General features: G+C 46.3%; 1 protein-coding gene across 3 annotated transcripts in view; it reads left to right on the top strand.

The window, feature by feature from the left end:
- Positions 1 to 5,621: 5,621 nt before the first annotated feature.
- Capn8 (calpain 8) overlaps positions 5,622 to 23,344 on the top strand; it is a 68,115-nt gene continuing 50,392 nt past the window's right edge. Inside the window, exons 1-2 of one of the 3 annotated variants that reach the window (XM_021197859.1) lie at positions 5,622 to 5,906; positions 13,119 to 13,188. In XM_021197859.1, coding sequence (XP_021053518.1) covers positions 5,670 to 5,906; positions 13,119 to 13,188 — 307 coding nt within the window. In that variant the 5' untranslated portion in view covers positions 5,622 to 5,669. The remainder of the gene's footprint in view (positions 5,907 to 13,118; positions 13,189 to 23,344) is intronic. The other 2 variants (XR_002380534.1, XM_021197860.1) reach the window with 2 other exon arrangements.

Below are 23,344 nucleotides of genomic sequence, written 5' to 3' on the forward strand. Positions count from 1 at the left end.
CCCCAAGGTTCCATGAGTGATGTCACAGACTTGCTGAGGGATATACCCCAATACTGTCTCTTGGTCAGCTTTCTCTTTTCTTTCATGTGGCTAGAGAAGGTTCTGCACACAGCCCAGCACTCTGTAACATAATGAGCCAGTTGATGTCCTGGACAGAAGGGAAGCCAGCCTTATACTCATTACTGCAAATCTTCCCTTACGTCATATTTCCTTCCCTTCCACCCTCCTCCCCTCCCTTCCTCCCTCTCCCTCCTTTGTCCTTCTGTCCTCCCCACAGCTCCACACTCATTATTATGCCATCTAGTCTGGCGTCAGATTCACTCTGTAACTCAGGCTGCTGAGTGCTGACATTCCAGGCATGAGTCACAATACTCAGCTCTGTTTAGATTCTGTGTTGAGATATAATAACGCACACAACATGAGCATCATTGTTTTTAGCCATACATTTAAAGGGCGAGTTTTAGTTGTACAGCTATCACCTCTAGGTAAGACTATCACTACAAAAAGAAGCTGTGTACCTACCTAGTAGCAATTAGTCCTATTCTCCCATCTTCCCAGTTCCTGTCAGTCACTTCCCGTCTCTATGGCTTTGCCAGCTTTGAAAGTCTCATATAACTGGACATGATGGTTCATCTTGATGTCAACTTGACTGGATTGAGGAACGCCTAAGAGAAGAATAAAGCATTCTGGGTTCATAAAGGCATTTTCAGAGACTGCTAACTAAGGTGTATGGGGGGAACCTCCCTTGAATATAGATGATGCCACATTTAAGAAGGTTTGGAGGTCAGAAAATGGGATGAGCCTTCTAGAAGTCAGCCATTCTTGTTCTGGGACTGCCAGGATGTGAGTTGCTCAGCTCTGTCACACCCTCCCTGCGGTAACGATGCAAACTTTGGAACTTGATTGTTAGATGTCTCATTATAGTGACTTGGAGAATGACATGTCTTTGGTGATTAGATTCATTTAATTTGCATAAAGTTTCAGAGCAAGTGGCCTATTCCACTCTTGGGAGATGGAATCTGGGGCCTTGCTCATGTCAGGGGAATGATGTACTACAAGCTACCCCCATCTCTTGCTGAGTCCTCTAGGCTAGCCTTGAGCTCATGATCTTCCTGCCTTTGCCTCCCAAGTGCTGAGTCCCCAGGTGTATGACATCACACCTAGGTGCTGCATTCATTTTTATGACTAAGTGCTATTCCCTTCTAGGTTCTCCGAGATGCGCTACATTTGGTGTGCTCACCCACTGATTGGTGTGCGCTTCTCCCCTTTGTCACGAGGGACTCTTTACACACATGGTGTGAATGGGACCTCTACTTGCTTTTTTCTAACGGTGGAGTGCTGCTGGGAGCTGCCATGAAACTCCACATTTGGCATTTTGCAAAACTGCCAGACTGTTTTCCAAAACATCTGTACCGCTTTCCACTTCTGCCAGCCGCGTAAGAGCACCCCGAGATGCTCTAGGCACTGAGTCTAACTCACTTCCCTTAGCATTCTGAACGTGGGAGGCTCAGGAGGCAAATCCACCAGCTTTCACCCACCCCTTTCCAGCATGGTAGCTGTGCAAGACAACAAGTTTTACAAATTTTAATCGCCTGAGGGGCATACTTGGGCCCTTGGGTGCAACCAAGGTGATCTATCTTTCTTGCGGAGGGGACACTACTGCCTGGCTCCTTGTAGCCAAGGAGGGTTTGCCTGTGGGTGAGGCTCGTGGGCCGATTTGGCTGATGTGCACTTGGGCTATTTGCCAAGAGGTGCTTTTATTAAGTAGGAGCTGCCAGGCAGGTGTCTGCATGAACTCCTTGCCTCTGTAATGGATCCTGAGGCTTCCTGGCAGGGAGCTGGCTCTGGCTCTCACAGCTGTCTCGGGTTTAAAGTTGGGAAGACATCTATCCAGATGGACAAAGACTGTGGGTACAGGTTCCTTCCTCCTTGGTGCCTGGCTGGATAACAGGTAGACATGTCGGCTTGAGAGGGGCTGCTGAGCTGGGGCCTCCCTGCACCATTTACCTTTTTTTTTTTTTTTTCGTGACTGGGCAAATGAGGGCTCTATTTGCAGTGGCTCAGACCTGCCTGCCTGATGAGGAAGGGCTTCTTGATATAGCATCTGGATGGGGAACGAGGCAATTTAGGAAGGGGGAGTGGGAAGGAAGGATAGATGGCTAACCCCAGAGGAGCTCCCTCGTAGGGAAGCAGAATTACCAGCTGTGCAGCTTCTGTGCGTGGAAGAGGAAGGGCTTGCTCATTTTTGTCAGTCTGGGGGGGGGAGGATGCTTTAGGGAAGCACAGGAAAGAAACACAGAGGACAAACAAACGCTCCTGTGAGTTCTTTATTAGTGAACCGGTGACCCTGCATGGGGTTAGGGTGACATCCTGGGTCTATCTATTTATCTACTGGAAATCTAGATATGTGTTTTTTTTTTTTTTTTTCATATAACAAATATTTACCGTGTTTCTGGGAGAGTCCTAGGAGCCGAGGACTGAATGGCAAATAAAACTGGTCCCGATAAGTGTCCTTGTGGGACACACAGCCTGATGGGGTGGAGAGGCTTTAATTCACTGGCTGCAGGAGTCTGGGCTGGGTGAGGCTTGCCTACTCATCTGATAGTGTGAAAGGAGGGAGGGGCTAAATTTGAGGGTTGGGCTTCAGGAAAACCTTTCCCTGGGCACAGGTCTGAAGGCTGAGCAGAAGAGTATTACAGTTTGGCAGGAACAGTGCATGCAAAGCCCTGAGGTGAGACACACACAACATCCCCTAAACAGAAAGCAATGCTCCTGAAAAGGACATGGAGGAAGGCGAGACATGGGCACAGGTGGCAAAGTCATCAGCGCTGGTGTGCTCGGGCTCCCACTAGCCATGCAGAAGCCCCACGCGCCTCTTAGCTTGCTGGGGATAGTCGGAAAACTGTGTTCAGAACGAACACTTGTTCCTGTGACTCAGCACGAATTTCAGTTAACTAGGCGATAAGAGTCAGGAATAAAAATGCCTCCTCTACCCAAATTAAGACTTCAAGGCTTCTAGAATCTTCAGTGTTCCAGGCAACGTCAGGGGATGGGATGGAGCCGGGGTTCTGGTTTAGAGGAAGGATAGTCAGCCTTGTGCAGGGTAGAAACTTAGCTGTGAACCCTCAATGAGCCCAACACTGAGGAGTGTTGATACAAAGAAAAAGAGGTACTGAGGGAGTAAAGGGGGCTCCTGAGGCACGGGGGAGCCAAAGCTTTCAGATAACTGCCTCGTGCCCCTGAAGGTCATGCTGACCTTGTATTTCTGGCGATTCACAGGAAACCCTGTTTTTGTCTGGTTCATGTTTGGGAGGTAAATGTGTTTTCTGCTCACCCAGAAGCACCAAGCTCAGGGCTGAACACGTGGACAACCCTCAGCAGGAAGACTGGCAGCCTTAGAGGCCATCCGGTTCAGAGTCCAGTGTGAACCCCTGTTTTAGAATCATCTGCAGGTGAATGGTCTAAAGACTGTGATATGGGTCCTTGAGACTTAGCTCAGAACTGCTGAATCACGATTATTTTATATTTTGTTTTATTCCATTTTAGAGGCAGGGTCTCATGTAACTCAGGCTGGATTTGAACTCACTATTTAGCCCACAGTGACCTCAGACTCCTTATGCTCTGGTCTCTACCTCTGAATGTAGATTGTCCTGCTTGTGTGGCAAGCCCTCTATCCACTAAGGCATCTTTCAGCCCCCAGAACGCTCTTAGAGATGGTGGCAGTAATGCAGGCTACTAGTGAGACTGTGTTGTGGGTAAGTGGTTCAGAGAATTTTTTTTCCTCTTGGCTCTGGCTTTCCCCTGTACTGGGGTATATAAAGTTTGCAAGACCAGGGGGCCTCTCTTCCTAATGATGACCGACTAGGCCATCTTCTGCTACATATGCAGCTAGAGACACGAGCTCTGGGGGTACTGGTTAGTTCATGTTGTTGTTCCACCTATAGGGTTGCAGCCCCCTTCAGCTCCTTGGGTACTTTCTCTAGCTCCTCCATTGGGTGCCCTGTGTTCCATCCGATAGCTGACCGTGAGCATCCACTTCTGTGTTTGCCAGGCTCTGGCATAGCCTCACAAGAGACAGCTATATCAGGGTCCTTTTAGCAAAATCTTGCCGGTGTATGCAATAGTGTCTGTGTTTGGTGGCTGATTATGGGATGGATCCCTGGGTTGGGTAGTCTCTGGATGGTCCATCCTTTCGTCTGAGCTCCAAACTTTGTCTCTGTAACTCCTTCCATGGGTATTTTGTTCCCCATTCTAAGAAGGGACGAAAAAAAAAAATCAAATAACCCCATTAAAAAATGGGGCATAGAACTAAACAAAGAATTCTCAACTGAGGAATACCGAATGGCTGAGAAGCACCTGAAAAAATGTTCAACATGCTTAATCATCAGGGAAATGCAAACCAAAACAACCCTGAGATTCCACCTCACACCAGTCAGAATGGTTAAGATCAAAAACTCAGGTGACAGCAGATGCTGGCGAGGTTGTGGAGAAATAGGAACACTCCTCCATTGCTGGTGGGATTGCAAGCTTATACAACCACTCTGGAAATCAGTCTGGCGGTTCCTCAGAAAATTGGACATAGTACTACCGAATGATCTAGCAATACCTCTCTTAGGCATATATCCAGAAGATGTTCCAACTGGTATTAAGGACACATGCTCCACTATGTTCATAGCAGCTTTATTTATAATAGCCAAAAGCTGGAAAGAACCCACATGTCCTTCAAGTGAGGAATGGATACAGAAACTGTGGTACATTTACACAATGGAGTACTATTCAGCTATTAAAAACAATGAATTTATTAAATTCCTAGGCAAATGGACGGATCTGGAGGGTATCATCCTGAGTGAGGTAACCCAATCACAAAAGAGCTCCCATGATATGCACTCACTGATAAGTGGATATTAGCCCAGAAACTTAGAATACCCAAGATACAATTTGCAAACCACATGAAAGTCAAGAAGAAGGTTCAGAGAATTCTTGTCACACTGTATTGGTTGCCTGTGTCTTCTGTAACAAATGAACACACATGTCTGAAAAGAGCAGAAGCTGGAGATGGAGCAATGGCTTAGGTTTTGAGAGACCACTGGTTGTTCTTCCAAAGATCTGTGTTGGATTCCTAACACCCACATGGAAGCTAACAGCTGTCTGGAACTCCAGTTCTGGGGACTCTGGCGCCCTCTTCTGGTCTCCAAGGACAGATCACATATGTAGTGCACAGGTGTACATGCAGGCAAAGCACCATGCTCAGCAAAAATGAAAGAGCAGCGGGTTATTTTCTTTCTGTTCTGGATACCCACAGACCTAAGTTATTTCCACTGGGCTAAAACCAAGGCATGAGCAGGGCCACGCCTTACAGAGTCTCTGGAGGAGAAATCATCCTATCCAGCTATCCTACCCTCCCTATCCAGCTTCTGGAGACAACTGATAGCCTCCACTGTGGCGTCTGAATAGTTTGTGAACAGCAGGAGAAGGTGGGGCAGAGTCACCTGAACCTTGGATACATATTTAACTCTGTTTATGACTCATGTCCCTTTGGAACAGGGCCTCCTCCCTCAGGTGGAAAGTTTACAGGCCCCACCTCCCCAGGAGCTGCCTTATAGGGCAGCATGTCTGAGAGGACACGGAAGCCCTGCTTTCCTGTCACCTACAGGACATACAGCCAGGCCATGGCAGCCCTGGCAGCTGGAATATCCAAGCAACGTGCAGCTGCTCAGGGCCTTGGCTCTAACCAGAATGCTGTGAAGTATCTGGGCCAAGACTTCGAGACCCTGAGGAAGCAATGCTTGAATGCGGGGGTCCTATTTAAAGACCCAGAATTCCCGGCATGTCCATCAGCTTTGGGCTACAGGGATCTTGGACCAGGCTCCGCAGAAACTCAAGGCATCGTATGGAAGCGACCCACGGTAAGGCAATAGGGAAGTGACCATGGCAAGGCACAATTGAGTGTCACACAGGGTAGAGAGTTGTCACATTAGGTCAAGTAAGTAACGGTGCTGGATTCTGTTTTCACATCCTATAGTTCTGACATTCGCCTTACTTCCTAAGATTATTTCTAAGGAAGAACACACACAGGCTTTAGAGCTGGACAAGTCAGACCTCATGAGTGGCTCTGCTGATGTGGCCTTGAGAGACATCTCCCTGAGCTTCAGTTTTTTCCACCCTAAAAATAGTGCAGCTGGAACCATTGTATTTCAGTGTGGTTAGGAGAACTAGAAATAAATCTCAGGGTGTAATTGTCCTGCGTGTAAGAGACACAGAACACAGGGTACTTAGCATTGCATAGTGCCCTCAGGCCAGCACACAGGGGAACAAACCAAGGTTAGACACAGTCAGCTAGGGGCAAACTGTGATAGCATCGCTGCTGAGAGATGTGGGTTACTGAAGGTCATAGAAGGTTCGGCCAAGGCTGGAGAGGAGAGAGAGGTGGAAGCCATCCTAAAGTCAGTGGGTGTGGTCACACTGTGGTTTTGATGTGCATTTCCCTGATGATAATGGATGCTGTGTTTTATGTATCAAGGATGCATCCTGTGCAGAGACAACTGTTTAAAACCTTTGCTCATTTCTCAATGGTTCTGTTTGCTTTTTGTTTCTTTGCTTGACTCGGTACTTTTGAGGATAACCCTTTCTTTACTTTGGGAGCTGTTTTATATGTGTGTGTGTGTGTGTGTGTGTATACATGTATATATATATGTATGTGTGTGTATACATGTATATATATATATATCATCTAGTAATCCTGGACATTAAGCTGTTTGTTTCATTTGTGCATCCACATCCTGATAGCTATCCCACCGTTTTCTTCTACACTTCCCTAAGTTTCACATACAAGATAAAATATGTAATATTTATCTTTGTAAATTGGGCTCACTTCAGGCAAAATAGTGATTTTTTTTGCATCTGTCCATTTTCCTACATATGACACGACTTTCTTCTTTATTGTGAACAATACTGCACACACACACACATAAATATACATTTTTTTTTTATTCATTCATCTGCGGGTACCCGGTTGACTCCATACCATGGCTATTGTCACTAGGGCTACAATAAACATGGGTGCACAAGTGTCACTATTGTAGCTGACTGTGGTTCTTTTGGATCTACACCCAGGGGGAGTATGACTGCTTCTGTTTATTCTTATGCTTCTAAGTAGAAGGTCTACCTAGGCTCTTGTCTCAAGGAATGGAAGACACATTTGTCTATGTGAAGGTTGCCAGATCACACTTGGATTCTCAAGATGAATGTTCTGTTGGGAGGTTGAAATCCCTTAGGGCTTTCCTGTTTACATGGGTGAAGTGCAGCAACTCTACCCCAGAGACAGCAGCTGGTTGCACTGGTCTCCAGTGCTCTCAGCTCCTTGTCTCGCCGTCTGGGCTCAGCATCTATCCCAAGCTCCTGTGATGTATGTAATGCCCCATTACATGTGATGCCTGGACTTAGCGCAGCCTTGCCAATATTTTTTTCTTCTGCCAGAAGGTATCCTTTCCCTCTCCTTGGCAATTGAGCAGCTTATTGATCTTAAGGAGAAATACTTAGTCAAGAGCGAAGCCACACCAAGCACATAATAAGGACCCCAGTTAAGAGACACATGAAGGGGTCGAATTGTTGGAAAGTTAATGGATGGATGGCGGTAGGCTCAGTTTGGAGCATCCATTCTTTCTCTAACTGCTACCTCTTGGATTAGTGGCCTTGGGGTTTTCAATTCAGCCATGATTCGCTCTGCACTTCTGTGCAGAGAGGCGTCTTGAGGAGCTTTAGCTAGTTAAGGAGGGGACAGAGAAGAGGCAGACGCTGAGTGACACTGGTGGAGAAGAACATGGGCTTGGATGTTTCACAGTGGTCAAGGTTCTGGTCCCTCACCTATGATCCACTAGCTGAGTGACTGTGGGTAGGTTACCAACCTCTCTGAGGACCAGTTTCCTCATCCATGAAGTGAGAACCACAGTCTTACCCACTTCCTTGGGCTATGAGTGAATCTGGAGGAAAGACTATGTAAATCCTTAGAAAATGAGTTGTCTCTCTATAGCATTCATGACAGAATGTCCAGAGAGTACCCGTTAAATGGACGAAATGCACGGGAGCTCAGTGACGAATCGCTGAAGCGCCACTGTGCAATTGGACAGAAAAATTAGGGAAAAGAGCTGAGTTGGAATTGGTGGAGAAAGAGGGCATGGGGGAAGCGAAGGTGCTGGGCTGCGGAAGGGCGTGCAAGCAAGATGCCCAGAGAGGGCAGTGGTCCGGGGTCCTTAGAGCAGATAAGACATGGTGGACAACAAGCGAAGCTGGAAGCATTCAGTGGACTAGGTCTTATCCCCCTGTGGGTTGTGGGGCTGGGGACTTTCTGTGACCCTTGAAGGGTCCATGCAACATACGGGTCATGGCTTTTTTTTTTCTTCCTGAATGGTTTTGCCATTCTCTCTTCTTACTTAAACCTAAGATTGTAGCAGAGTCTAGTCAACTTCAAATACGAGTGTCTTCTGTCACCTGAACAGTGTGACGGAATTGAGTAGACAGGGCAGAGAGCCACTTTGGAAGCAACAGCATCGTCTATGGTTAGTAGTTGAATTTGATTGATTTCCCCAAAACCTTGCTCATGAGGATATAAGGGGCATGAGGTGACATATGAAATGGAACCAGAACAGAGGCCGAGGACCAAACAGGAGTGAGAAACAGGGGACACCGAGACAGCGTATTGAGAGATGTGAAACACACCATAAGAGCTAGTGAAGACATGCCACAGAGGAAGGCTTTTAGAGCGAGAACAAGCCAATGGTAGCACACGTTAAGGAGCACCCAGTGAGATGGGTTAGAAAATGCCCACTCTGGGGCTTCTGGTGACATAGGAGATCAGTTTTGTGGAGTTGGGAAGAAGGTAGATTTCATGTGACTGATGGATGAATGAATTAAAAATGTTTTTATTAATTACTCAAGAATTTTAGATATGCTTACAATGGCTGTTGATCATATTCACCCCAACCCTTCCAACTTCTTCCAGACTCCACCCCTCCACCTTCCCACTCTGTCCCTACTTCATGAGTCCCTGCGGGTCCGGCCGCTTTGCTCTGCTCATCCCCAACCTCTGGCTCATACCGTCTTTCTGACCCCTGTTCTGAGATGGCCCTGGAGTCTTGAGGGGAGGAAGTGTGACATGGTTCTCCCATTTGTGGCTGAGCACTTGAGTGACACTCAGTTTCTGCATTTTGAACCACCGCCCTGTTGTGAGAATCAGTGGTATAGAGAGATATAAAGTTTGGTACTGTGTCCATTTAGCAGAATAACAGTAGGAGGGGATTTTTAAAAACAGAATTGTTTAAGGAAGAAGACTCTTTCAAACCCCCATTCAATGTGCTTTCTTCCTTCTGTCTCAAAGTTACTTCCTTCTTTGTATAAGCAACATTTAAATTAAAAGATTTTCCAATCTGTTACTTTTTAGCTAGCCTTTTCAAACTCCCCCACTATTTGTTGCCAGGAAGTAATGGTCCAAAGGATGGGAGCTCATGAAAGCAGCACTGTAGCTATGGCTTTTATATTTAATCGAGTGTGTGTGTGTGTGTGTGTGTGTGTGTGTGTGTGTAGGGTATGTTTGTGTTTGGCATGTATGTGGTATATGTGATGTGTGTGTAATGTGCTGTGTGTGTGTATGTGCTGTGTATGGTGTGTGTGTGGTATGTATGTGTGTGGTGTGTATGTGTTGTGTGTGGTGTGTTGTGTGTATGCTGTGTGTGTGCTGTGTATGAATGAGTGTGGTATGTGTGTAGTGTGGTGTGTATGTATGAGTGTGCTGTGTGTAAGTATGTGTGTGTGTGCTGTGGTATGTAGTATGTGCTGTGGTATGTATTGTGTGTATTGTGTGTATTATGTGTGTTGTGGTGTGTGGTGTATGTTATATGTATGTGCTGTATGTGGTGGGTATGCGTATGCGTGTTCTGTGTATAGTATGTGTTTGTGTGTATTTTGGTATGTGTTTTATGTGTGTTGTATGTGTTTTGTGTGTGGTATGGTGTGCATATGTGTGTTATATGTATGTGCTGTACGTGTTGGGTATGTGTGTGTGTTATGTGTGTAGTATGTATATGTGTGTATTTTGCTTTGTGTTGTATGTGTGTTGTGGTTTGTGTTGTATGTGTGTTATAGTGTGCATTGTATGTGTTTCATGTGTGGTATGGTGTGTGTATGTGTGTATATGTGTGTTGTGTATGGTATATACATGTGATATATGTGTTTGTGTGTATGTGTGTGTATGGTGTGGTATGTAGTCTATGTTGTGTGTGTATATTGTGGCATGTATTGTGTGTATGTGGTGTGCTGTGCGTTGTGTGTATGTGTTGTGTGTTGTGTTGTGTATGGTATATACATGTGATATATGTGTTTGTGTGTGCATGTATGTTGTATGTGTATTATGTTGTGTAGTGTGTGGTGTGTGTATTGTATGTATGTGGTGTGTGTGTGTGTGTGTGTGTGTGTGTGTGTGTGTGTACCAATGTCCTATCATGTGTGAAAGCAGAGGGAGGTTCTCCTTTTCCCCCAAATGAGTCCTCAGGAATTGAACTCAGGTTGTCTGTCAGACTTGGTGGCAGGTACCTGTACCTGCTGAGCCATCTCTCTGACCCATCACACCCTTCTTTCATTTGCCACCAGAGACTGCAGAAGATTAAAACAAAATAGAGCAAAAATTAAATCTCCCTCACTGGAAGACTGGCTAAATGATTTATGGTACTTTTAATGCAACTGTAAAATTCTCTTTGTTCTAATAAAAGATATAAAAGGTGCCTATGATCACACAGACTCAAATGCACCCACGAGCGCGTGCGTGCACACACACACACACACACACACACACACACACACACACAGTGGGGGGTGGGTGCTAATGCTATAGTTTGCATTTGTCTTTCCCAGAGGGCCTATCTTAGGATGATGGGGACATGCCGTAAGACAGTTAGATAGTGTGCCTCACAGTCATTGAGAGTGTCTCTCCGAAGGGGGAATTAGGACCCCAGCTCTTCTCTCTCCTTCTTTCTCTCCTCCTCGCAGTCTTGAGGTGATCAGGCCATGTTTACCACACCGTCAGTCTTACCATGCCATCTGCCTCACCACGGGCCCCCAGGCACTGGATCCCATCATGGACTGAACCCCCAAAGATGTGAGCCCAAAGGAGATTTTCCCTCCTTTTTCCTCCTCTACCTTCTCCTCTTCCTCCCTCTTTCCTTCTCCCCTCTTTCCTATCTCTCTCCTTCTCCAAATAGAGTCTTTAATAAGGCCTCAAAATAATGATCTTGCTTCAATCTTCCCAAGTGCTGGGATCTGTACCACCATGCCTGACAACTTTTCTTCTTTGTAAGTTGATTACCTCGGCTACATTGTTATAGTAACAGAACAGTTGACTCAGACACACACAGGCACACATAAAAAGTGCTATTATATTAAAGACAGTTTTTGGAAGGATGTGTTAGAAATCTTAAGGAGTTTTATTACTTCTTGTTGAAATTTTCTCCACCAGTAACAGTCACTTTCTCAGTAAAAAAAATGTAAATAAAAAGTAACACTTGCTGGGTGTGGTGGCGCACGCCTTTAATCCCAGCACTTGGGAGGCAGAGGCAGGCGGATTTCTGAGTTCGAGGCCAGCCTGGTCTACCAAGTGAGTTCCAGGACAGCCAGGGCTATACAGAAAAACCCTGTCTTGAAAAACCAAAAAAAAAAAAAGTAACACTTGAGTCAGAGAGTGAGGCATTAGAGGAGGGGGCTGTTTCTGGCCATGAAAGCAGGAGCTGACAGGTTGATATAGAATTGTAGGACTGCCTTCCAGAAAGTTCTGTCTCCTACTGTAGGATCTCAGAACCCCTGTTCACGGCTCCACCTGGTCCCTATCCTTTTTGCTCAGTTCACTCTCTTGCCTTCTTGTCAGGTCGGACATATCATCTCTTCAAGTCTCTGGAGTGAGCAGTGCTTCCCTCTCTGTAGCACTAACCAGCCCCTCTGTGGTGCAGCCCATCGATTTAATGTCTCTCAGTAAGTGTAGTCCAAGTTCCCTTTGGTCCCTTGAGGTCCCACCCTTTCCCTTTGACAATTTGTCTTGCGTCCTCTCTGACTGTCTTCTTTGGACGCTCCTCTGCAGACTGTACTAGAGCCCATTGTTTTAGTAGACCGCCATTGCCTACATGTGGCTGGCTGGTCAGCCAGAATTTTCACTGGACTTTTTATATTTGCTAATTTTTTTTTTAACTTTGTTTCCCAATAACATCATCTTGAATTGCCTGCTCAAACCAAAAGCACTTTCAGGCCAGTGTCTTACCTTTGTTCTTTTCAGTCTACCATCTTTCCCTCTCCCCTGCCTGCTGATACCACAATATCCAGAATGGGGCCCAGTAGGTCCTTCCTGGATAAACAAAGAAAAAAAATGCTAAGAGCAAGCTTCCTGGTCTCTCTCTCCTAGTCTAGGTGACATCACCAGTGAACAGATGCCAAGTGGAGGCTGGTGAATGACCTTATCATATCCGAGTTCTCCTGTCTGGAAATGGTACTCCCTGACAGCTCACCCCCAACTTCCTCCCCAACAGCTACAAGATCCCTGCTTCCTAGTCAGGTGTTTAAGGGGTGTCTGCAGAGGGCATTGTTTTTTGGCAAACAGCCCTCTAATTGGGCCTCTGTGTAAAGAGGGCTGTTGTTCAATGGGCAGGGTCATATCTCAGTGTATTAGTATCTCAGCCTTTGCCTTTCTCTTACCACAACACACCCTTCAGCCTTGACACACACACATGGCACACACCCACACACCCAGCCTGCAGAATAATCAAAATCCTGCTCATTACAGGGGCTTTGGGCTCCAGCTTTTGTCCTGTGGACTGGTAGCCGTGTGTCTCTGGTGCCCTCCCTTCTCTGGTCTTCAGGATCTGCCAGAGGATGTGGAGTCATGCATGTGTAGTGGATGTGGAGCCATGCAGATGTAGAGGATGTGGAGACATGGATGTGTAGTGTATGTGGAGTCATGCATGTGTAGTGGTAGACAACCTGCTGGCTTCTTCCAGGTCTGAGTTTTGTGCTGACGTTTTAGCCTGTGCTGCCTCCATCCTTAAACAGCATCTCCTGACTTGTGTTTTCTCTTAAACTACTTTCAGGAATTGTGCCCCAACCCTCAGTTTATCGTTGGCGGAGCCACACGCACAGACATCCGCCAAGGGGGTCTTGGTGAGTAACTGGGTTGAGTCCTATTTATGTAGGGCGAGGGCGGGAGAGTGTGCAGAATGAGCAACATCAGATTAAGCTGTTAAGACACGGCCAACCCAATTACGCACATATGGGCTTCTGTTTTCTGCGGCTGTGTGCTTCATGGTGGGTCTCAGTGCTGTGACTAACTTTTGGCTTCCATTAGCCGGCCATTTTCTGCCAGCTCATTGAACTCCTTTCATGCTAGAGTGAAGAGCCAGGATTACATACCTGTGATAGAAACCCAGGGATGTTTTCTGAAAGGACCTTAAGCAGGCAGAGCTTGCTGTGGAGTGGCCCTCTTTGTGTAATTACAGCAGAGGAGATGCCTCAGTCGTGAGTAAGAAAACATGATCCTATCTTTCACAGCCAAACATTCTTTCACAGGCGGGGATCCTGGAAACAAGAGCCTCCTTTTAGGGGGTTAAGGAGTTATAGAAGAATGGGTACCAGCTAGGATGAGGTTCTGGGCACAGTCCTCCAGACAGATGAATAAGGAAACAAACAAACAAACAAACACATAAACAAACACCCACCTGGCTCAGAAAACCCACCATTCCCCAAGTCTCACAGTCTTCTCAATCTAGCAGCAATTCAATTTAGAAAATATTTTTATCTCTCTTTTGTATGTTCTATGCTTTCAGAGATACACCTCGGTCCCTGAGGTCATGCTGGAATACGAGTCCTCCTGGTCACTCCCCAGAACCAAAAATAATAAACAAAAGTTTACCCATCAGAAGTGTTTGACAAAACAGTAAAAATTCACTTTGTTAATTACAAAAGTTTGTATCTTATTTCTAAAGAGAATCATTCAAGGCAGTTCCTAACCACTAATTGTTCATATCTTCTCATCAGACTTTAAATATGCCGAGGATATGCATAGAGACATACCTAGGACATTTTTGGGGGTGGGGTGGGGGTGAATTTTATCCTCAGCGGCCTTGGGCTGGCAGAGGCAGAGAATAAGCAGGAAGTCACCTACTACCCTCCATCTCTAAAGTATTCGAGATTACAGGCCCGTGTGTCAAGCCCACTGCTCATTACAGGCAGTGCTAGGGAATCAAACTCATGGCCTTTGGTGTAGTAGTCCAGCCCTGTATCCACTGAAGAACATCTGGAAAAGAACTTTCTTTAATATATATATATATATATATATATATATATATATATATATATATATATCAGAATATTATTAGGGAACAAAATTTACTTGAAAATGTATCAAGTTGGAACCAGTTCTTAACTGTTTAAACACAAAGTAGGTACAACTGCTGCCTTACTTCTTTAAAAGAAAAATTCTGATTGGCTCGTAGGAATCGCGTGATCAGGAGCTTGTGTGACTACCTTTTCTTAACATGGAGAGAGCATTCAGAAGTCCTGTTCTCAGGGCTGGGGCTCAGAGGTAGAGCTGCTGCTTAGCGAGGAGGCCCTAGGTTTAATCCCCATGGCTACCAGAAAACAAGCAAACAGCAAACAGCCCTCGCCACCCGCACGGCTCCTCAGTCCCATCATATAAACATTTCCAGCATTTAAAGTGTATATCTCTCATAAAGCAGGAAGAAGCGTAGGCTGTCCTTGGTAATGGGTTAGCTCTGTTGACCTCCAGCCCTCCTAACCCCACAGCCTCCCCCATGGCAGTGTCTACACAGAACTGAACAAAATTTAATAGGTTTTATGGCACAATGGGATCCTAAATTAAACTTGCTAATCTTCCACATTGCCTTGCGACCTAGTCAGTGGAGAGCTACAAAACAGATTAGAGATGTGTGTGTGTGTGTGTGTGTGTGTGTGTGTGTGTGTGTGTGTGAGAGAGAGAGAGAGAGAGAGAGAGGTGTGTGTGAGAGGTGTGTGTGTGTGTGTGTGTGTGAGAGAGAGATGTGTGTGTGTGTGTGTGAGAGAGAGATGTGTGTGTGTGAGAGAGAGGTGTATGTGTATGAGAGTGGTGTGTATATGTGTGTGTGTGTGTGTGAGAGAGAGAAATATGTGTGTGAGAGAGGTGTGTGTGTGTGTATGTGTGAGAGAGAGATGTGTGTGTGTGTGAGAGAGAGAGAAATGTGTGTGTGTGAGAGAGAGAGGTGTGTGTGTGTGTGAGAGAGAGGTGTGTGTGTGTGAGAGTGGTGTGTGTATGTGCGTGTGAGAGAGAGATGTGTGTGTGTGCGTGTGAGTGTGCGTGTGCGTGTGCGTGTGCGTGTGTGTGTGTGTGTGTGTGTGTGTGAGAGAGAGAGAGAGAGAGAGAGAGAGAGAGAGAGACAGAGAGAGAGAGAGGGAGGGAGAGAGAGGGAGGGGCTACTTGATGAAAATAAACAACACCCTCCTTCTGCACCAACCCCTTTGTTTCTTAGCCAATTCTCCCGCCTCTTCCCCTCCCCCTCTCCCTCTTTCCCTCCCTCCTTGTGCCAGCCTGGAAAACCTTTTTCTCCTCAGCTTGTGGGAAACCATCCTGACTTGGGAGATTGCAGGGCAGTTGATTTTAAATGCTTTCAATGTTCTGTCCCTCAATGAGTACAGCCAATAGCTCAGTGAGAACTCGGGCGGCGTGACTACGAAGCAGGAAACAAATGGGGTGCCACACATGAGTGCCCCACTCCCAGAAACGCATACCCTGCGTTTCTCTGGCCCTGGTGTGAGCCTCCCAGAGGGGGTGAATGTGTTGACCTTTTGCGTGTTCCAGATGAGGACAAACTGCCCTCTTCCTTCAAGCTAAACAGTTAGTCTAATTTAGCACACAGCCCAGGGAAACACAACTTTGAATGTCTGCCTTTAATGGCTCCTTGTTAGAGACCTTTTAACTTTGGGAAAGGCTGTTAATGAGAGCTTTTTCATTGATTGACTTGGTGGGATTGTCCTTTGATTACTGTTAAGCAAGGAGATTTGAGAGCTTCCAGAAGGGGCTGGAGCGTTTCCATGGAGAATGCGTGTGGTGGATGGAGAGCCATGCTGGATGCACAGGAAATGAACCTGCCTGGCTCTCTGACTCCTGCTCAGAACAACTGGAGCTGCCACTGTGGTGGTGGATCTTTATGAAGAGAGCTAGAGAAGGGGTCACTGAGCACCTGAGGAGAATTGGTGCCCGGGTCCCTGTTTGTCAAGACTGTATTTAGTATGCAGAAGAGAAGGTATCTCATAGCCGAGGCTGAAACCAGTGGCCAAGCAACTGCAGCTCTCATGGCCTGTGAGGTCTGAGTCAGGGTCAGTCCTGAACAAACAAGGAAAGGTTCCTCACTGGATATAGCTCACCTTCCCAAGGGCCTAGGAAGCTCGACATAGCACTTGCCAATTTGGGTGTGGTAGAGGTAATGCTTGCCTAATGCCTTGTTTGCATTCCAGAGTCCATCACCGGCACTTGGGTGTCATATTTTTTCTTTAATTAGAAATTTAAAATACTTAATTTGTACACTAAAAAGAGGTCATTTGTTTATTTCTATTGTACTGGGGGTTGAACCCAGGGCTATTGGGCATACCAGATGGGAGTGGTACCACTGAGCAATACCAGAGCCCTCTCTCCTTTTAAAATTCATTTTAAGATAGAATATTACTAAGTCGCACAGTCAGGCCTTAAACTCACTCTGCAAGCCAGGTGGGCCATGTTCTCAAACCTCTTCTGCCTCAGACGTCACTGAGTTCTGGGATTAGACGTGTGTACCAAAACACTGAGCTGAAAACGATATCTTTTTCATAGAATTCTTATGATAATTTTTGATAAGCACATTTTAAAAACAAAGTGTAGCAGTATCTCTAAACAATACTTGAGAGTTGCAACACTCCTCCACTGACCCCCATTATAGTCCTCCATTCTGCTATAAAATGCCCATTTTCTTCACGATGCTTCAAAGACCCACTTAGAGTGTGTCATCGTCCCATCAGAATACTCTACATCCCATAATGGTGTTCTACTGCCCTATCATAGTGCTCAACTATCCCATTCCAGTGCTCTACACCATCTCATCCCAGTGCTCCACACCATCTCATCCCAGTGCTCCACACCATCTCATCCCAGGGCTCTACCATCCCATCCCAGTGCTCCACACTATCTCATCCCAGTGCTCCACCATCCCATCCCAGTGCTCCACACCATCTCATCCCAGGGCTCTACCATCCATCTCATCCCAGTGCTCCACCATCCCATCCCAGTGCTCCACCATTTCATCTCAATTATTTACTGACCCATCACCATGCTCCATTGTTTTATCATAATCCTTGACTTCCTTTAATGCTCTATTGTCCCATCCTACTGTTCTACTGTGTCATCCCAGTGCTCCACTGTCCTGTTGCAGTGCTCTACTATCTCATCACCGTGCTCCACTGCTCCATCACCATACTCCATTGTTCCTTCATAATCCTTGACTTTCTTTTCACACTATCCCATTGTCTCATCCCATTGTTCTACTGTGCCATCACAGTGCTCCAGTGTCCCACCACAGTGCTCCAGTGACTCACGACAGTGCTCCAGTGTCCCATCATAATGCTCTGCTCTCCTGACTCATCACAGTGTTCCACTGAATTATCACAGTGCTCCAATATTCTACCACAAAGTGTGTTCACCTCATCACAATGTTCTGTCCACTGCTTCATCAGTGTTCCACTATCCCACGATAGTGCTCCGTGGTCCTATCCCTGTGCAACACTGTGCTACCAGTGTTCCATTGTCCCATCACAATACCCCATTGTTTCATCACAGTTGTCCTTCTATCCCAGTGTAGACCTGTCTCATCCCAGTTCTCTGTCCCATTGAAATTCTCTACTGTCCCACCACAGTGCTTCGTTTTCCCATCATAGTGCTCCAGTGTTTCATCATAGTGGTATTATCTCAATGCTTCATTTATGAATCACGATGTGCATCTATTTCATCAAAATGTTCAGTCCCATAATAACGTCCCACTAGCCCATGACGGTGCTCCACTGACCCGTGATGGTGCTCCACTGTCCCATCAAAGTGCCCCATGTCCCATCACAATGCTTCATCGTCCAATAAAAATTCTTCACTGTACTATCAGGAAGCTCCACCATGCATCAAACATTACTGCAATGCTGCACTGTCTTGACACATCCGTCCCTCATATCACCCCAGTGTTCTGTCTTTCACAGTGCCACGCCGTCCCATTGCAGTGCTGTATTTCCTCTTTGTAATACTTCACTGTCCCATCCGAGTGTTCCATGTCCCATCATGGTTCTCTACCACCACAGTACCTCTGTCTCATATCAGTTCTCCATTGTTCCAAAACAATGCTCTCTCAAAGCACAGTGCTTCCTATGAACAAACTCTCACAATGTTTTAAAATTCTACCACACTGTCACACCTTCCCTGTATAATACTCCATCATAGTGATCTACCATTCCATCATAGTGCTCCACTACCTCATCATAGTGCTCCAAGGTCCCATCACAGTGCTCCATGGTCCCATCACAGTGCTCCATGGTCTCATCACAGTGCTCCACGGTTCCATGATTATACCCATTTAAGCCATCACAGTAGTCCACTGTTGTACCTCAACGCTCCTTTGTCCCTATCCTAGTCTTGTACCTGCTATGATATTTCCTCCTCTGACCTTGAATTTTGACCAGTGCATGTCCCAGAGTATCTGATGTCTCTGTGGCATTGAGCTTAGTGGCTGTCACACAAGAAGGTACATTTATGTATCATAACACATTTGGTGACAGGCTTTAGATGTTCTACCCAACTACCCTAAGGAAAATGGGGACTATACTGGCTCAGAGATAGGAGACTGCTGTGTTGGCATTGGTGGAGCTGGTATCTGTGGATCTAAATGTTCCTGGCATACCTTCTGACCATCTTCCATCTCTGCTAGTTTGTATGAGTTGGCTGTTATCCCTTGCATGGAAAAGAAGATCCATGAGATGGGAAATCTGGCCACCACTGGTCTCCCATCCTCCCCAGTAGCTTTGGCTTTATAGATGTCGTAGGAGGCTTCTGATATGATGGTTGGAGTGGTCATCCACACACTGGGCCAGTTGCTGCAGACAGAAGGGTAAACTTCCTTAGAGCCAACCCAGTCTGGGGCCTGGACTCACTGTTAGGATTGTGAGCATTCTACAAACCGCAGAGAAGGCTTTCCAAGAGAAATGGGCAGTGGCTCTTGGCAGACAGTATAAAAAAAAAGGATAGTGGGACATTTAAATGTATATGTATGGGGTAGGGACAAGGGTGTGACACAGTTTGGGTTTTCCCACTTGCTATGTCATATCTGTCCTCTGAGCCCAGGGCCCTGGCTTCCTTCCTCGTCCAATCTATCACCCTGGCACACCCATCCCTATTCCTTCCCTGGGGGATCCTGTCCTCTCTTTGGATTAGTAATTAGCCAAGACTCTTTCAGTGCATCTATGAAGATCTGGGTCTTCATGGTTGGCTGATGAGTGTCCCCTTTACCATTTTCACAGTTATAATTAAACCACCCGGCTAAATGTGGTTAGGAAACCAACACTTGCTTCCTTATCATCCTGGAAGGGGTCACTACCATGGAGAGAAATGGTGGTTAACAGACCTGGGCATCACAACTCTGTTCTACAGGGCATGGTGTGAAGCCGCATCCAGAGAGGGTTTGCAGCACTTTGATCTTTGACCTAAACCCTCCGTCCTTGTTTTATTATTAAAGTATTTGAAAACTGATATAACTAAAGCCCAGGACTTCTTGTGGCTTTCTTCCTGGCTTCCCAGTATCGTCAACAATCAGACTGGATCAGGAACAGAACAAAGGTTTTCTATGCGTTTTCAAAGGCTTGAAGTTTTGTGGACATCAGGTAGACTTTGTGGAAATCAATTTTCTGACATGGATGGTAAGCGACTTTAAGAAATGTAGAGGTGTCTGAAGGAGCTTGCTGATCGTCAACAATAGAAGAATTTTCTAGAAACAGTTCATAAATGGCTCCTTGATAGTAACTGTGGAGGAAGGTACACAAGACACCCCCACTCACTGCTACTGCACCCCGTTAGGATTTCCTGAGGTGGCTGTCTCTAGTAAGCTCAGTGGCCATGACCAATGAACTTTTCTGTCTCCTTGGCTCCATCCAGTCTTTGCCTCTACTCATATGACAGGAGGAAAACATTAACATCGATGCCTTCAGAAGAAGAACATTTTATTCTTTTTAACAAATATGGACCAGAGACTTGCAGAATGTAGAGAGAAGTCAGCAAGCTTTCTGAATAACATATTGTAATGTTTATCCAAAATTTAAATCCCTCCCTCCCTCCCTCACAGCCTGCCTCCCTCCTTCCCTCTTCCTTTGTCCTTCTCCCTTCCTTCTTCCTTGCTTTTTCTTTTGGGTTGGAGAAAATATCCTCCCACCCCCCCCACCCATCCTCAGCACATAAATGCTCCTCCATTGACACACTGGCTCTTCTTTTTATATTTTGCTGTCATGTGCCTGGTGTGCTCTCGTCTCTGTGTGGTCACTTCCCCTCACCCCCTTTCTCTATTGACCTGCTTTTTCTCTTCATCTCTCTGGAATTGATATCTTTAGTCATCTCTGTTGCATTTATTGAATAGAGTTTTGTATTCTGTATTCATGTTTCCAAAAGAGACTGAGTGAGACATTTCATGTCTCTAAAGATAATCGAAAGCCCAATAGCGATGACATAACCTCATCACCCTCTCGGATGGAGCCCTGGCATTGATTTGCTTCTGTGAGCCAGCGCTTCCCCCATGGGCAGGGCCTGGATTCCTGGGGCAGAGATGGGCATATGCACTCGACAGTAATTGAGAGTAGAGTCAGGCACCTTAAGACATCTTCTGATCTATAACATCCTCCCAGGACTGGGGTGAAGTAGTTCAATTCACTAGGTCCGAATGCTTACTTTTAATGAGCAACTGGGGAAGCTTCTGCAGCACAAAGGACCAAGTCTGCTTATTGATGCTGGAGAGCACGGGTCAGACCTCCAGGGGGTAGAAGAAACTGCAGGGGCAGCTTCATGCTACCGAGTGGGGCAAGTGGGCTGCTGATGAGTTAGGTTCTGGTGGGGTCTCCTCTTCCTTTTGCTCTTGCCTCTTTCTGCTCCTGTCTCCAATGCCCTCATGTTCTGTTCCACTGTGACCCTTCACCTTTCTCTCCTGAGCAAAGGTGCTGGGGATAAGCGTTAACATTTGCTGTGAGTTTGACATGCTGAGTTACTAAACGATATTCATATTGGCTATTATTCCAGAACATGAAAGAATTCTACACTATATGCTCAGTTCCATTCACCCTCACTTACCTGTCTCCTTCCTGTAGGGCTGGCACCCCAGCCGCTTAGCAATTTCATATCATAGACCAATTGCTACAAATACACAAAAGGTCACTTTGCCCGATTCTTTGTCCCCATCATGTTCCTTAGACACTCCCTCTTATCTTTTAAGACATGAGGGAAGCATAACATTGTAACTTCAAAACAAAATTGATAATTCTCAACAGAGTTGAACTTGAACACTGTTACCATTTATTCTATGCATTTAGAAACACTATTCTGAGATCAAACTTATGTCTTCACTGAGCTGCCATCGGGGTCGTGTCACAGGCAAGGTGAAGGTCACTTACAGTACACCAGTCCACTTCTCCAGGTGCAGATTTGTCAGGGTGGTCTTTAAATTTAGTGTATTCTGGTTTTGTGTGCTTATATAGAATATAGCTCAGTGCAGCACTTTTCCATCCTTCAAGAAGGAAATACGGTTCTCAACCGTAAAAGGTACAGGTGAGTCTCTGAGTCTCCAGGGAGACATTCTCTTCATCCCAGGAGGAGATGATGTATGGCTTCAGGTAACAGGCTTCTCTCTCTAGGCTCAGTCTTGGCTGAGCAGCCTGAGTTTGGATGTGCAAGCTATCTCCCGCAGTGTGGCAGATCCCCATGCAGAGGGCTCAGGCTGAAATCCATCTGTGTTGCTTTAGTATATTCCACAGAGCCCACCGTTTGTGCCCCACTGGAAGCATGGCGGCTTACTTCCCTCTTGTGGCTCGCATTTTGAGGGAGTCCTTTGGAAACCGAGAGAGGAACTTTTCATCATTGGCTAACCATGATGGTTAGACTTCTGGGTTATCCCTGATGCTTCGGGAACCCCTACCTCAGACACCAGGTCAAGGCTCATGGTTGGTTCAGGACATAGGCTCAGGAGGCTCTGGACCACCTGAGGACACACTGACAGAGCACCGAGGGCTGGCAATGCGATGTCTCAGTCCTTAGAAACTGGGGCTGCTGATGAACAGGAGATGTGGATGCAGGGGGCGGGGCAGTGAGGGTGCAGCTTCAGTATAAACTCAGGTCCTTTACATTCAGGGAGCTTTGGGGCTTTACTGGAAGGCCTGGCAATTACATCTCGGACTGTCACTCAGAGATGGGTACTGTCAGTCCTTGAGAAACCAGCTCTCACTCTCCAAGGACCAGAAGCAGGGTTCACAAGAGCCTTTCCTCCTTCATGGAATTCGTGGCACCTGTTCACAGGAGATAGCACAGTTCCATGAGGCTGCCGATCTGACACAAGGAAGCAGACACGATTCCACAAGCTCTTCAATGCATCATGCGTTTCTGGATGCTTTCTCCTGCCCCATCCCTTCCTGTCACCTCTTGACTGAAATCCCTGGAGCGTTACCCCAGCCCCTGCCTCCAGCTATCTCCCTCTTACCACCCGGCTTTATTTTCTTTATGGCATTTACCACCACCAGGCACGTTGTTTATTAATGGTTTTCCTCACTAAAATGTCCCATGCAAGATGTCAAAGATTATCTTTGATATGTACACTTAGGACCAGGAGTCACACTTGGTCCAGAGTAGCTACCCAGCCACCACTTGTGAGATGAGTTTGTATAGGAAGTCTTTAGTAGTTTTCAGGTGACAACGCTTCCTCTGCAGGGCTCCCTGCCTCCCCGTTCAGGGTTCGGCTTTTGTCCTCTCTCTTTCCTCTCATCCTTTCTGCTCTTGTGAACTGTGCTCAGGATATCTACCCAGCCTAAAAATGCCTCGTTCTGACCTCTAACACTCTCCTGCATTTTGATGTCAGAGTTGGTTGCAGTTGGAAAGTCTTCCTCACTTTCCAGGGAGACGCTGTGTTAGACATGGGCTGTACTTTAAGAACCCACAGGCCCCCTTGAGGCATTCAGATCTCCCACTGGCTTCATGGCATCATCCACTTTCCAGCCAGCTTTGGAGGGGGCTTTA

This window comes from Mus pahari, chromosome 5, assembly GCF_900095145.1.
Source record: "Mus pahari chromosome 5, PAHARI_EIJ_v1.1, whole genome shotgun sequence".
Lineage (NCBI taxonomy): Eukaryota > Metazoa > Chordata > Mammalia > Rodentia > Muridae > Mus > Mus pahari.